Below are 13,937 nucleotides of genomic sequence, written 5' to 3'. Positions count from 1 at the left end.
GAGATATATAGTGCACTGCAAAGAAGTGTGTCCGATGCAGTTGCTTTAATTAAACAAATAAGATCACATGCATATCAATTATTTTTACAAGCTCAAAAGAGTATCAATACCATATCAGTATCTATCAGCAAAAGCAAATTCTTCTCACAGTAGAATCTGAACATTAAAATACTTTACTTTTACTTTACACTTTGCTTAAAACTAAAACTTTCTTTCAAGCAGATCTATCCCGTTGTTTTGAAGGATCAGGTTTCTGTTTACTCAAGGTTGCCAGTGACCACAGGCTATTGTATCCCCCCACCTCACTACCCACAAAAGTACAGTAAATCAGCCAGTAACAGCTCATTAAAAAGCTACAATTTTCTGAATTGCATTGGTCCAAACTAGGGATGTAATGGTTTCCCAGTGCACCTCAGTTGTAAAAACAGATGGTTGTCATACCGTTGCCATTTTCTCATTCAAGGTATTGCATTTCAGATTATTTTTTTGTTGCCTCTCATCTGATTAAGAGTTGTCCTAAATTTCAAGATAAATAAAGTTGAAGATATCAAAAATAAAGTTCAAGAATTGGTTATAACTGAAATGTGTTTATTGAACATATTTCATTAAAAATTTAATTGCTAATATTAGCAATACACCATGATACCATAATATGTTTGTGACAGTTATCATACCGTTACACCCATAATCCAAACCATAATTTGTGGTGCATGACTTATATAACAACGTTTTCAAACACTGGGGTTAGATTTAACAGGGGTTGGGTCGTATAATAGTGTTAGAGAAACAGACAAGGCAGTAAAGTCTTTCATAAATAGAATTTTCAATATCAATGGTTGAATAATTTGTTACTGATGATTGTAACTGTTCTGAGAAACACTGAAAGGACAAAAAAACATGTGCTTTCTTGTATAGAGCAAATAACATTTTTGAACAATTTGATGAAAAGAAAACAAACCAACATATAGATATTAATGTATGCTTTTGTTTATTCGGCCGTAAGGACAAGTTTAAACTATCCTTCCGACTATGAAGGAACCTCCAATATCACCCCTCACCCCAACACAAAAAGAAATGTGGGGGGGTGTTGGTGATGTTTTTTAATAATGCACAAAATATATTAATAGTCCATTCACAAATTCACACTTTAATTGTAGCCCACTAGTATGTCAAGTCTCAGTGGTCAGCATGGTATGGAAGTGTACAAATCAGAGAACAGAAATGGTGTTTAAACTGTACTGTTACTATCAGTGATAAGTTGTACTGGTTGGCACAGGAACAGAAAACAAAAAGCAAATGATTTGGATCACAATTCTTGCCTGCTTATTAACAGTGTACACAAACCAACATGTTAAATATCTGGCACCACATTGCTCCCTGATCTCTGATGATCTATTACTGTCCAGGTGCTGTGTGCATTAGGGATACTGCCCTTTCAGTCCCAATGCCAGAAGTAACAGCAGTTGTCAGGCCAAACTAACTGCATTCCCATGTGCTACTGAGGAGACATCCAGCATAATGGAAATGACTCCAGTTGAGCTCAATCAGCGTTCAGCAGCATCTGCAGTTGATAAGAGATTCTGGTTCAAACTCGAGTGCTGGCAACAATCAGAGTATCAAGATGTGGTTCAGTGGTAAAAAGTCTGTGTGTATGGGCCATACACAGTACAGCCCAGCCCCATAAACCAGGACAACAGGAACCCACGCCGTACCCTGCAATGGTACAGAGATGGGGGAACAATGATCAGTCAATGGGAAACAGTCTTTTTTAATACATATATAAATAACATAACATATATAAACATAACATCTATGTAGTCCTTTAATGACATTTTCTATTAATAAATCATAAAACACCATTGTTATCAAATACTGAGCACTAAAATTCAAGCATTCAGGTATAGCAGACAGGTCAGGTCTGATCTTCTACAGCACTGAACACCATACAACTATACTGGCCCCAACTACATCACTTCCTGAGATTCCTTTTTATCGTGGATATTTTATCATTAATATCACTGTTTGTCTTGAGCTCCCTGGAGAATACCGCACCTGAAGTCCGAGCGTCTGCACACAGCACTCAGTTGAGTTGCCTGATTATTCTGTTGATGTCCTCTGCTCTGGGCCCTGGATCCCCGATCTCCCGGAGCAGACCGGCCTTGTCCTTGGCAGCGTGTCGGGCCACAGACAGGTGGAAAGGCCAGATGAAACCATTGGCTTGTCTGAAATGTGGCCCAACAGAGTAGATTTCGTGGATCAAGTCCTCCAGGCAGATAATCCCGTGATTGCCTAAGGGGGGACACATACAAATTAATTTGACACACAAAAGCACCTACATCGCCCAAGAGAATTCCTCTCTGTTGACGAAAGTCTGTGTAGATGACAGCATTTCCATTCTGTATGTTTATTAATTAGAATGTTGTTTGATTTGAAAGGTCACCCATGATAATGTGGATGAAAGTACATGAAGAATAAAATATCAATACATCTCTTCTCTCATGATTAATGCTGATGCTTTCATACAGCAAGCCTAACCTGAGGGTGCTTCAGACCACATATAAAAACAGGCTCAAGACTTTCAAATGAGGAGAGCTGGGTGTGACAACAGGTTCTGGGTGTCCCCAATAGAATACATCATTTCAGACACTTGGAAAATGAGATTCGTACCCATGTGCTGCTCAATGATGGTGTTGTCTGTCAGAGGGACTCTGCGATTGTTGATCTTCGCCTGTCCTCTCTTCAGGATCAACTCCCGCACAGATTTCAGATTCGGGTAGCTGTGGAGGGAAATACAAAAACTAAATTAAACTAAACCATTTAAAAAAAAAATCAGCATTATCAGAGGACAGTGTAGTAATTCTCTTATAACTGTTACAGACTGGGGATATGTTCCTGCTGTGAACGGCAGAGACCTCGGTGTGGTTAAGAGTGGCCCCTGCTGGGAAGCAGCAGCAGACTGCAGCAGAACAGTCAGGTGTCTGCCTGTAACACCGGACCTGGAGAGCCACAGCATGTTTAACGGTTAGGTTCCACTGGTCAATCAGACCTGGAAAACATTATTTTATTGATGTACACTAATCATGTCTCTCTCTGGGAGCATGGTCTCAAAACCCTGACCTTGGTGATGCAGAAAGAGAAAAACACACCTACAGCCCTTGTGGGAATGTCTGCCTCTAATATGGCAGCAGACGCATATGCTCCCTTGCAGTTCTGAGAAGTGTTCAATTCCAGGTTCCATTTGCCGTTGCTACTTAGTCACATTAGCTACTCACAGATCACTTTAAAACTCTTTACTACAACCCTGTTACTGTGAATTTCATATAGTCATTTTAATAAAGCATACATTCAAAAAATAATCCAATGATGGCTGAAAACTACATCTGACGAAAGTTTGGAAATTTGAAGCCAAGCTCCCTGAAGAAGCCCTCACTCACCCCCAAGCCACATACGGCTCCACAGTCTTCAGCATGCGCAGGGATGTCTTGTTGATTTTAACAAAGGCGCCACTGAAGATCTTTCTAAGGCGTAGCATCTGGACCACCTTCTGCACATGGAGGCTGACACCCTTAATCCTGCACACAGGCAACAGCATGGTTAAAGGAATCACACACACAACTTCATCACTAGCATTAAAGACAATAAAGAAGTTAGTTTCAACAGCAATCTCAAACTTGATGTTTAAATGCTTCCCAGTGTTGCAGTAGGGGTTTACTGTAACTAAATGCAGACTCTAAAAGCCCCAACTCAAAGTCATTATGTAGATCATAGTAACATTTCAGCATATAACATTATTTGATTTTGTGTAAATTAGCCAATTTAGAATGTCACTCCCTGGGAAAGTGAAGGAGGCAGACCAGAAGTGAGTCGGGTCAGAGGGAGTGCACACTCACTGTCTGATGCGTACTGCAAAGGCCAGGCGCGTTTTGCCAGGCTGGGGGACGGGGGCAGGCCGATGGCTGGTTCTCCTCAGCCGGGTCTCATCACGGTGCTTCCGCCGGCTCTCCCACAGGAAATCCTCTAAACGCTTGAACTTCAGGGGTCGGCCTCGCTGTACCTGAGAGAGGGACAGACACTGGTTTAGGGAAACAGAGCATCTTCCGACACATATGTAATTCCATATCCATTATTATAATTGTTTTTTTTGTGGCCATTCCTTGTAGAATTAAAATATATTAAAGGGTTTTCAAAAAGACGTTTCTCACACAAGGCTGCTGGCGCTATTCTAATGTTCAGACCCGTACTTTACATGTCCAGCTTCTGCATTTTGAATGTTATACAGCAGAAAACTTTTGAATGTCATCCTTTACACTTCAATTTGACCGTTTCATCCACGCAGTCACAGGGGAACCTTACCTTTCTCTTCTCCAACAAAGCACGCTTGGCCTCTGTGGCTTTGATGGCCTGGTAGGCCTTCCTCCTCTTTAGGAGGTTCTCAGGAACCAATGTGATCTTCTTCTTTGCTCTGATGAACAAGGACAAAGTTAAAACATTATCTTGAGTTATCAGTATCAGTACCCACAGTAACTGACCCACTGATTTCTCAGAATGCCATTAAAAATAAAACTGAAAATGAGAAAAGCATCCTCACCATCTGGTTCAACAGACAGGACAAGGGTTGTAAGTACTAAAATGAAAACTGAATTAACTGACGCCTTCAGGATGACTATATTCCACTGCTTTGGATAGATAACCCCACTGGCTCAATCACATCAATACATTTCAGTAATATGTTGAACTCTTTATACTGTCAATTTTAAGCGGCCACCAGGTGAGCAAATTTTTCCACATGTTAGACTAAGTAATGGTAGCCAACTCGACATCACAACACACTCGCACCAGCTGTAGGGGATCTGGCACGTTTCTCGAACAAAACAACGTTGGCTTTAAGAGCAGGAGAGAAAATCAGAAGAAATAAGACACGAGTTCAATTCCGTCACGACGCAACTCCAGAAACTTAGAGAAAAGCTGAACCAGGGGGGTTGTAATAGATACTCGAGTTGTTTATATGGGCCTTCCCACAGCCACAGTATGACAAGAACAAGATCCCACCACAATGTTTTATTAAGAACACGAATCAATGAAGCAGCTGTGAAACAGAATACAGTACAACTGTTTACAGTGCAATTTATTTTCAATGGACAGTTGTCGCGTCAATGTTACCCTAAGGAAATTAGCGATTTGTAGTTATTTCGTGATAAGGCAGTATACGTAGTCGGTGTTTTTTAATGAAATTATATTATTGTTGACATGTTTAAACGCGTTTTTATGAGCAGCATGCGAATTACGAAAAAACAGTGCTGACAACCTGTGTTTATTTCTCCGGCATGGGAGACACATCACAAACTCTCTGGAAGAAAAAACCTAAACATCGCATTACAGAAATAAGCGAATATAAACAAAGTGTTGCCTATATATATTTCGTTTTCTGAAAAATGTAATTGAAAACTACCTGTTCATAAGGAGGATGCACTTAGATTTTATATACATAGAATAAAACATCACTTACTCTGATTCGGCCATCTTTAAAAAAGATCATCAAACAGTCGCTTTAAGATGACGTCATCTATCCAGTCCAGTCTGTTCGCCACGTGTTTACCCTGCACTGAACTCCGCGAAGCTCTGTAACGCAGCACATAATAGTAGATTTAACTATATCGCGTACAGCAGAGATAACGTCAGTATCTGGTAATCAATATTGTTTCTAAATAAGAAACAATATAGAACATTCTTAATTTATGTTCAAATTTTATCTAAAATAAACGAGGAGTCATAGATTTTAGGCTAAATTGTCAGTCCCCTAAACGACACACAGTTTGACCATTTGTGTTCAAAAAGTGAAAACAGGTGCTAGGAAGGAATAAAAAATGTTTCATGATATCTTATTGAATATTTTACGGAAGAGCATTAGGGCCACTTAAGAGAGATAAATATATATATATATATATATATATATATATATATATATATATATATATATATATAGATAGATAGATAGAGAGAGAGAGAGAGAGAGAGAGAGAGAGAGAGAGAGAGAGAGAGAGAGAAAAGTTGAAACTTTTGAGGAAAAAAAGTTGAAAGTTCAGGTTCAAACACAAGTGTGGATATGGTGTTATAAGGGGGCTGGGTAAAACCTGAAATGGGTTCTAGATGAGGAGAAGGTTACCGTGTTAAAAGACTGTGTAGAGCTGTATTGAACTGAAATGTAGGTATAAAAGGGAATTATTGATGTCTAAATAACTGAAAGGTATGCCTCGGAACGCTAATAAGCCAATCGATCAAATGGACAAATAATGTAAACTATTTTGGGTGTATGTTTCCAGTTCCAAAAATAACTCTCCAGCAAAAAACTACTGTACATTAAAAAGGACTACGATGATTTGGGGGAGTTGTCTTTTCAATATTAGAAAGCAACCTTTGGAAAGCTAACAACCCAATCTAAGACACAAACTTGTGGCATTGGGGACACTTATTTGGTTGTCTCTTCCCAGTCCGACAAATGGCTCCCCAGCATGAAATTGTTGTAGCACTATTGCACCTTAATGCCACTATTACCTTTACAAATTCTGTTCAGTTTAACAAATTGTAGAAAATGTGTATACATTTATTATTATTATTGGTGTTGTTATTGTTATTATTAGTATTAAAGTTCATTATTATGAGTCCAGAGCCCTAACCATTACTCCACAGTGCTGGCTGTTGTTTTCAATTAAAACACAAGTTTCTGAAAGCCCAGAATAAGCATTTTTCTGTTTTAGACATCTTTGTAAATCTTTCCATTGTTTTGGCATTTCGGGTCTTTACCCAGTCCCCTATCGACTGTTTGAACCTGAACTTTCAACTTTTTTTTTTATTTACCAGCACGAATACACTCACCTAAAGGATTATTAGGAACACCTGTTCAATTTCTCATTAATGCAATAATCTAACCAACCAATCACATGGCAGTTGCTTCAATGCATTTAGGGGTGTGGTCCTGGTCAAGACAATCTCCTGAACTCCAAACTGAATGTCTGAATGGGAAAGAAAGGTGATTTAAGCAATTTTGAGCGTGGCATGGTTGTTGGTGCCAGACGGGCCGGTCTGAGTATTTCACAATCTGCTCAGTTACTGGGATTTTCACGCACAACCATTTCTAGGGTTTACAAAGAATGGCGTGAAAAGGGAAAAACATCCAGTATGCGGCAGTCCTGTGGGCGAAAATGCCTTGTTGATGCTAGAGGTCAGAGGAGAATGGGCCGACTGATTCAAGCTGATAGAAGAGCAACTTTGACTGAAATAACCACTCGTTACAACCGAGGTATGCAGCAAAGCATTTGTGAAGCCACAACACGTACAACCTTGAGGCGGATGGGCTACAACAGCAGAAGACCCCACCGGGTACCACTCATCTCCACTACAAATAGGAAAAAGAGGCTACAATTTGCACAAGCTCACCAAAATTGGACAGTTGAAGACTGGAAAAATGTTGCCTGGTCTGATGAGTCTCGATTTCTGTTGAGACATTCAGATGGTAGAGTCAGAATTTGGCGTAAACAGAATGAGAACATGGATCCATCATGCCTTGTTACCACTGTGCAGGCTGGTGGTGGTGGTGTAATGGTGTGGGGGATGTTTTCTTGGCACACTTTAGGCCCCTTAGTGCCAATTGGGCATCGTTTAAATGCCACGGCCTACCTGAGCATTGTTTCTGACCATGTCCATCCCTTTATGACCACCATGTACCCATCCTCTGATGGCTACTTCCAGCAGGATAATGCACCATGTCACAAAGGTTGAATCATTTCAAATTGCTTTCTTGAACATGACAATGAGTTCACTGTACTAAACTGGCCCCCACAGTCACCAGATCTCAACCCAATAGAGCATCTTTGGGATGTGGTGGAACGGGAGCTTCGTGCCCTGGATGTGCATCCCACAAATCTCCATCAACTGCAAGATGCTATCCTATCAATATGGGCCAACATTTCTAAAGAATGCTTTCAGCACCTTGTTGAATCAATGCCACGTAGAATTAAGGCAGTTCTGAAGGCGAAAGGGGGTCAAACACAGTATTAGTATGGTGTTCCTAATAATCCTTTAGGTGAGTGTATATCGTGCATAATGTATTGTAACATCTTTATATTCTATTTTTAATTAGTTATCGTCAATGGCAAGTTTGCAATGTCAGAAAACCTGGTTTGGCTCAGGCTTTCATATTTTTACATAGCTATGGGCACCGCCCCCCTCAAAACACAAATCGGCTTTTGGCAGAAAGGTGAAGAGTTGAAGAGTTGTAGTGTCTGGGAGGCGCCATTGTCCCAAACCTCGTCCTATCACAGTGAAGGTGGGCTCTTCTGAACCCGGGACGCAGTGCGGGCGCGCTCCCGCCTGAGCGCAGCGTGCGTGCGCGGGCCCGTGCTGTTTGTTGTTGTTTGTAGGAGGGTGAAAATGGCGGAGGGGAGAGACCCAAGCGAGACATACACAAATATTAACAACACAATTAGAAATAAAGTAATTAAGTAACACACTCGTTTGTAACGCAAAACCAACACCGAGTCAAAGTGCCTGCCCTACACAAACACAGTACAAGACACATACCGGCTGGATCGCAAATCGTGACCGACGGCGACTTGGATTTGGGAGAGCGGATTTGAATAAGTAATACATATTTGCAAAAGACGGCTGGTGAAGACGGACAGACGGGTTGCATATGAAATAATCCAAACTTACTTCATGCAGCTTCCCCTCATTGTGGTGAAGGGGATCACGGAAGCAAACCGACAAGGGAAAAGAGAGGTAAGACGGGAAAAAAATCAGTCCGTGTGTTTTGACAGAACAGCTGTCATTGATCCGTCCGACTCAGAAAAAGACACGAAAACTATAGAAACCATGTCTTGTTGTTCGCAATAGACAGACTATTGATTCAGTCTGTATACGTACTGTTTTGTTGGTTCATTTAATCAAGTTTGAACCTTATGCAATTAGAACATTGAATTAATATAATCTGCTCAATAGTTTTAATAATATTTTCAATAGATTTTTCAATAGTGTGTTATTCAGCATTTATCAAGGTATTTGCGTTATTATTCATTTTCAGAGGTTTGCAAGAGTTTAATATAGTCGGTGCTTTTAATGATATACGGTGTACTGTTAGAAGCATGCCGTGTAGTGCAGCTTTACTGGAAAATGTATTATATAATACTGCACGCAACTGCTGCCGTACGAAACGACCCTGCTAACGTAGTGAACAGTATGTGCTTCTGTATATGATCACTATCTTTTGAACTGGTAACACACTGATTGAATGCAAGATACAATAAAACAAAGAGGACAAAACAAAATAAGGTTTAATGTTAATGTGATGCCACCAATAGTAACGACTTACAAAAGATCCGCAGAATGCAGACACATCCATCCAATGCACACAAAGCGCAAAAGTGTTAATTAATCATATTTAGATCAGTGTTTGCGTGATTATCGGTGGGTAATCCTTTCATCACCATTTTAACTTTAACAAACCCGTCTGGTTATATATTATATGTAGACTAGTGGCTGTATCAGTAATTGGCGACATAGATTTTAACTAACGCTGAACATCTATAGCTTTAGTAGCTTTTAGTTGCTTTTAGTTTAATTTACTGACGGTATTTGATATAACACTGCATAAAGTAATTAATTGATATTATACATCCGGGGCTTTCATTTTTAGACGGGCAATGTCTGAGCTCACTAGTATCAAGAGGGGGGGAGTTCACAATATTTTTCTTACAGCATCTGGTTGACTTCAGAATACAGACAACGGTACAAATGTGTGATATTTAATTATACATAACATGATCTTGGTAATATTGATTGAAAACGTTTAAAGATCAGCAAATATAATGTATTTTTCTTATTTAATCAGACTCTTGTCATTGACTGCAGTTTCACACTGTTGGGCAAGAAACTAGGCGGATGTAGGTGCCCTAGTTTTTGAAAAAATCACATTGTTCCATGTACAGTATAATTTAACTACACAATCAGATTTACATTGTTTTGAGGATTTCCCCACTGATGGTAGAGTTGCATCCTGATACATTAATTCCAAGTCACTTTGATGAGGAACAAGTACTTTAAGTTGCCTCCTTCATTTTTTAATTTATTGTATTAATTTGTTACTGAATATCTTATGTGTTACCTGGGATGAGAAGGTGCTCTAACACAAATCCACTGTTAATTGTCTGTTAGCATGTCCAACTGAAGGAGCTGATACAGTTTTGTTTTTGCAGACCTGAGGTGAAATTGAATGATTCTTCAGTTATGTTATTTGGTGACCATATAGTGACTGGTGACCAAGGGAAGCCTGACCCAGTAGTGTCAATAATTTCCTGCACATACTGTTTGAAAAGAGTTTGAGTGTCATTATGTAATCTTTTTTAGGTATTAAGTTTCAAAGTAAACAGCTGTTGATAACGTGTCTCTGAATTGGAAATCAAATGATATTATTCACAGCCAAGCATGTTACTGCTTCACCCAGAGTTGTCTTTCCTCCTGCTCCTGGGACCTGGACCAAGGCCATGGGTGTTATGTACACATATCCTCAATATGTTTAAATAGGGTTTGGGGCTCAATGCTTAGGTTTTTAAGTGCCTCATTATTTTCATCACTCGCATTTCACCAAACTGCTGTTTCCTTTCTGTGAAAAGTCTCTATAACAGCTTTCAGTGTAATCTCCAATGGGCTCAATCATGGCTGGCCAGCCCTCTTGGTTCTGTTACTCATAATTCAGTGTGTTTTCTCTGTCCGCCTGAAATCATCAGTCCTAAAGAGTGGAAATTGTTGAATGTTTGCCACTCACCGAGTAGTTCATTTGTTCAGTTATGTTACTGAGACAGCATTTGGAATGTAATCATGTTCATACTGGCTTTCCAGGAACATACTTGCTGGCTTCTGACTGAGCAAATAATACACCAAATCAGTTTAAAGCTTAGGTTTGTTTTTGAGTCTTTTTCAATTGATTAAGGGTGACCTATAAAACTTGCTAAACTGTGGCTCTCCAGGACCACAGTTTGCCGCCCCCCTGGTCTAAATATAAGTTTCTTCGGTCAAACTACACTTATTTCTCCATAATAATCATCCATGTTTGCCGATCCCTCACTCATCATAAAAAATGGAAGTTCAGGTGTTCCAGTAAGTAGGCTATTTTAAGCTACAGTATGGTAATACCTAAGTCATAAATGACAAGCCCTGGTACAGACTCCTCCTACTAAACCTACAGCAGGTAAAGGGGAGAGCTTCAGAAGGTTTTTATCTTACTTCCTGTTACACTGCACTGTGCGGTTGGTAGAATCTTTCTCTCAGGCTGTTCAGTCCTGTGATTTCCTGGTACTCTTTAGGTTGTGCTTATTACAGTTTTCCTTTGTGTACAAAGTGAAGAAAAAAAAAGTGGTTAAGCAGGAATATGTGTTTACTATTTCTAGCATACTTGAGTTTTAGGTGACATGGCATAATGTACATTTATAACATTTGCATTGACTTTAGGGCAGGATAGTGTCATGAACAGTGTATGATGCCTCAACCCTTTTCCTCCGGAGCTCTTTGATGTTCCTGTGTGAGAGGGGTCTAGCTGAGCTGGACAGCACCTGCAAAGGAGCAGATCTCAGCAGCTCCCAGGTGCACCTCACTTGGTCGGCTAAACAGCTTGTAGTAATTGAAGCACAGTAGAAGTAGCTGGGAAAACGTTAGTATTCAAGGCAAGGCTCAAAATCATTGCTGATACATTGTGCTGTATCATGTTTGAAGCAATATACAAGGTTAAATGTCAAAAGACAGATTATGTGTTGACTGATAATGGTATGTTTATGGAGCTTTCAGTCAGACTGGCAGTGTATTTTCAAGCATTGTGGGGATAATTTACATGCAATCATATATATATGAGATTTGATTCTAGGCGTAAGTATTATACTTATCAAGGTAATGGAAAACATTTAAATGTGTTGTTTAATAAGGCAGGTGCAACCATATTATTATTTAATGTTGTAGCACTACTTGATTTCGTACCTCTTTTATAACTTTGTTTGGTTAGAGTGAGACTGAGCAGTTACTTATTCAGTCAGACCAAGGTACCCAGTAAGCCATGACCTAACATTTAGGCTGCATTGACATCAACTATGATACATTTTAGTGGTATCATTCTAGACTAGTGATTTATTATATTATTTCAGTAAAAATTGCTGTTAAACCTGCCCCTTTAAGATAGCATGGTTTCTCATGATTGTTATGCACTCCAATCAATTTTCAGCAAACCTTGAGCATGCTCACATTGAGGTCTCAATCCCTTGCTTAGTCAAAGTGTAACAGATACACTGTTGTCATGGTTTTGTACATAAACCTGTGTCTTCATCTATGACTAGGAAGAATATACATTATCCAAAAGCTAGCGATTTGCAGAGGTACTAGAAGCTGGAGCTCTTGTTAATGTTGTATGATGGGTAGTTCTCAGTCTAGCCGTGTGAGTTGCACATTTCCGCTGCTCAGAGCGGTGTGCTCAGCTGGACTGCTTTAGCCGTCAGAGAGCTGACCTACATTTTCATCTCCCTGGAAAAAAACTGGCTTGTGCAGCAGACTGTGAGACTATGGGGGCAGGGAAAGAGACTAAGAAGACTGGCTGCACCATTCTCACTGTAGCTTGGCTAAGACAGGAAAGACATGGGCCTCCTGTCCATAGGTTTTTACTGTCTGCTTTCCTCTCACAACACCCGAAGACAAACATGCATTTTATAATAATTCAGTTAAAGGCTATTGTTTTTGCATGAGAATTAATGCAGTACCTTCACTAATAGTTTTTATACTCAAATTAGAGTAGTGATCAGAGAGTTAAAAACAAACTAATCAATCTTAAAATGTTGTACATAAAATAGTACATTTGCTAATTGCAGCTGTTTCACTCAGCTTTCTCCATGCAGTCTGCAAGCAAGATTGATGAATGTTAAGCAGCCTCTGAATCTTCTAGAATTAAAATGTGTGAATCTACACAATAAGGCAAGACTAATATATCGCAGCTTGTCAGATATCCCAGGGCACATTGTAGATCATACATTGCCAGTCCTGGTCCTGGAGAGCTATGGGATCTTCTGGTTATCCTTCTGACTGAGAACTTAATTACTTCATTGGATCAATTATTGGTTTAATTAGTCAAGATTAATGAGATCTTTAGCCCCAGATTGAAGTTACTTATAAAACCTGAAGCATTGGGGCCCTCTAGAGTTACAGATGGCATGTGACGTAGGCTATTTGTTTAAAACAAGAAAAAACAACTATTCAAATATTCTCAGTGACTGCCAGTTACCATAAACAAATAAACTCTTATTAAGGACAAGGGGGATACGCACATTTGAATGATCCAAAGGTGTCATTTATTGCTCTATTGGAATAACAAATATTGTGGTTTTACCAATGTATGTTTAAACTGCTGGTAATGTACAGTGTAGAGCCATGAAACCCCGGCAGACTGTGAATAACTGAGTGCTTCAAAACATTTTAGGGTGTTTGTGGGTGTGATCTCTTAACATCTGTGAATGATGCACCCAGTCATGTCAAACAACAAGGCACAATTAATTTGTAAAACTGGCCTATAGATCGTCTCTGTTTAGTTAGCAGCCAGGAAGTTGACAAATTGTGATGTCTACAACATTCAACACACCCAATGGGTTTTTTCTGACAAACCTAGTCTTTTTTAAACTGTTATTTCCAGAACTAATCAATCACTATTGAATGCTGCAGGCTGTCCTGTATTGTACCGTACACATTCTAGTAGTCCTATATGGCACGACCCTATGGACAAGGAGTTCACCATTCGCTTCCAAAAACTTTTTTCCCAACCTTCACAAAATGTGATTTATCTTCCCTAATTTGAAGTTTTTGAAAATGCAGATTCATGATGGGCATGTTATGTTCTCCGTGCAGTGCAAGAATGAATA

At 39.6% G+C, this 13,937-nt stretch overlaps 2 protein-coding genes across 5 annotated transcripts in view; one reads left to right on the top strand and one right to left on the bottom strand.

Annotated features, from left to right (window-relative positions):
- Nucleotides 1–971: 971 nt before the first annotated feature.
- On the bottom strand, nucleotides 972–5,602 carry rpl7l1 (ribosomal protein L7-like 1). 2 transcript variants are annotated; one of them, XM_066705111.1, is made up of 7 exons: nucleotides 5,507–5,602; nucleotides 4,354–4,462; nucleotides 3,891–4,054; nucleotides 3,435–3,572; nucleotides 2,668–2,777; nucleotides 2,053–2,289; nucleotides 972–1,713 (listed from the first exon to the last, which is right to left on the bottom strand). In XM_066705111.1, the coding sequence occupies exons 1-6, from the start codon at nucleotides 5,518–5,520 to the stop codon at nucleotides 2,081–2,083; spliced, it is 744 nt and encodes a 247-aa protein (XP_066561208.1). In that variant the 5' UTR covers nucleotides 5,521–5,602; the 3' UTR covers nucleotides 972–1,713; nucleotides 2,053–2,080. The 2 variants fall into 2 exon arrangements, with proteins under 2 accessions (XP_066561208.1, XP_066561199.1); XM_066705102.1 differs by lacking the exon at nucleotides 5,507–5,602 and adding an exon at nucleotides 5,450–5,491.
- Nucleotides 5,603–8,405: 2,803 nt separating this feature from the next.
- Nucleotides 8,406–13,937, top strand: part of ncoa1 (nuclear receptor coactivator 1) — a 49,482-nt gene continuing 43,950 nt past the window's right edge. For all 3 annotated transcript variants that reach the window (XM_066705004.1, XM_066705022.1, XM_066704987.1), the window contains exon 1: nucleotides 8,406–8,775. The gene's annotated coding sequence lies outside the window, so the exon portion shown is untranslated. The remainder of the gene's footprint in view (nucleotides 8,776–13,937) is intronic.

This window comes from Amia ocellicauda, chromosome 1 (genome assembly GCF_036373705.1).
Source record: "Amia ocellicauda isolate fAmiCal2 chromosome 1, fAmiCal2.hap1, whole genome shotgun sequence".
Taxonomy (NCBI): Eukaryota; Metazoa; Chordata; class Actinopteri; order Amiiformes; family Amiidae; genus Amia; species Amia ocellicauda.
The sequence above is the reverse complement of the archived record's forward strand: the minus strand, read 5'-3'. Positions and strand labels throughout refer to the sequence as shown.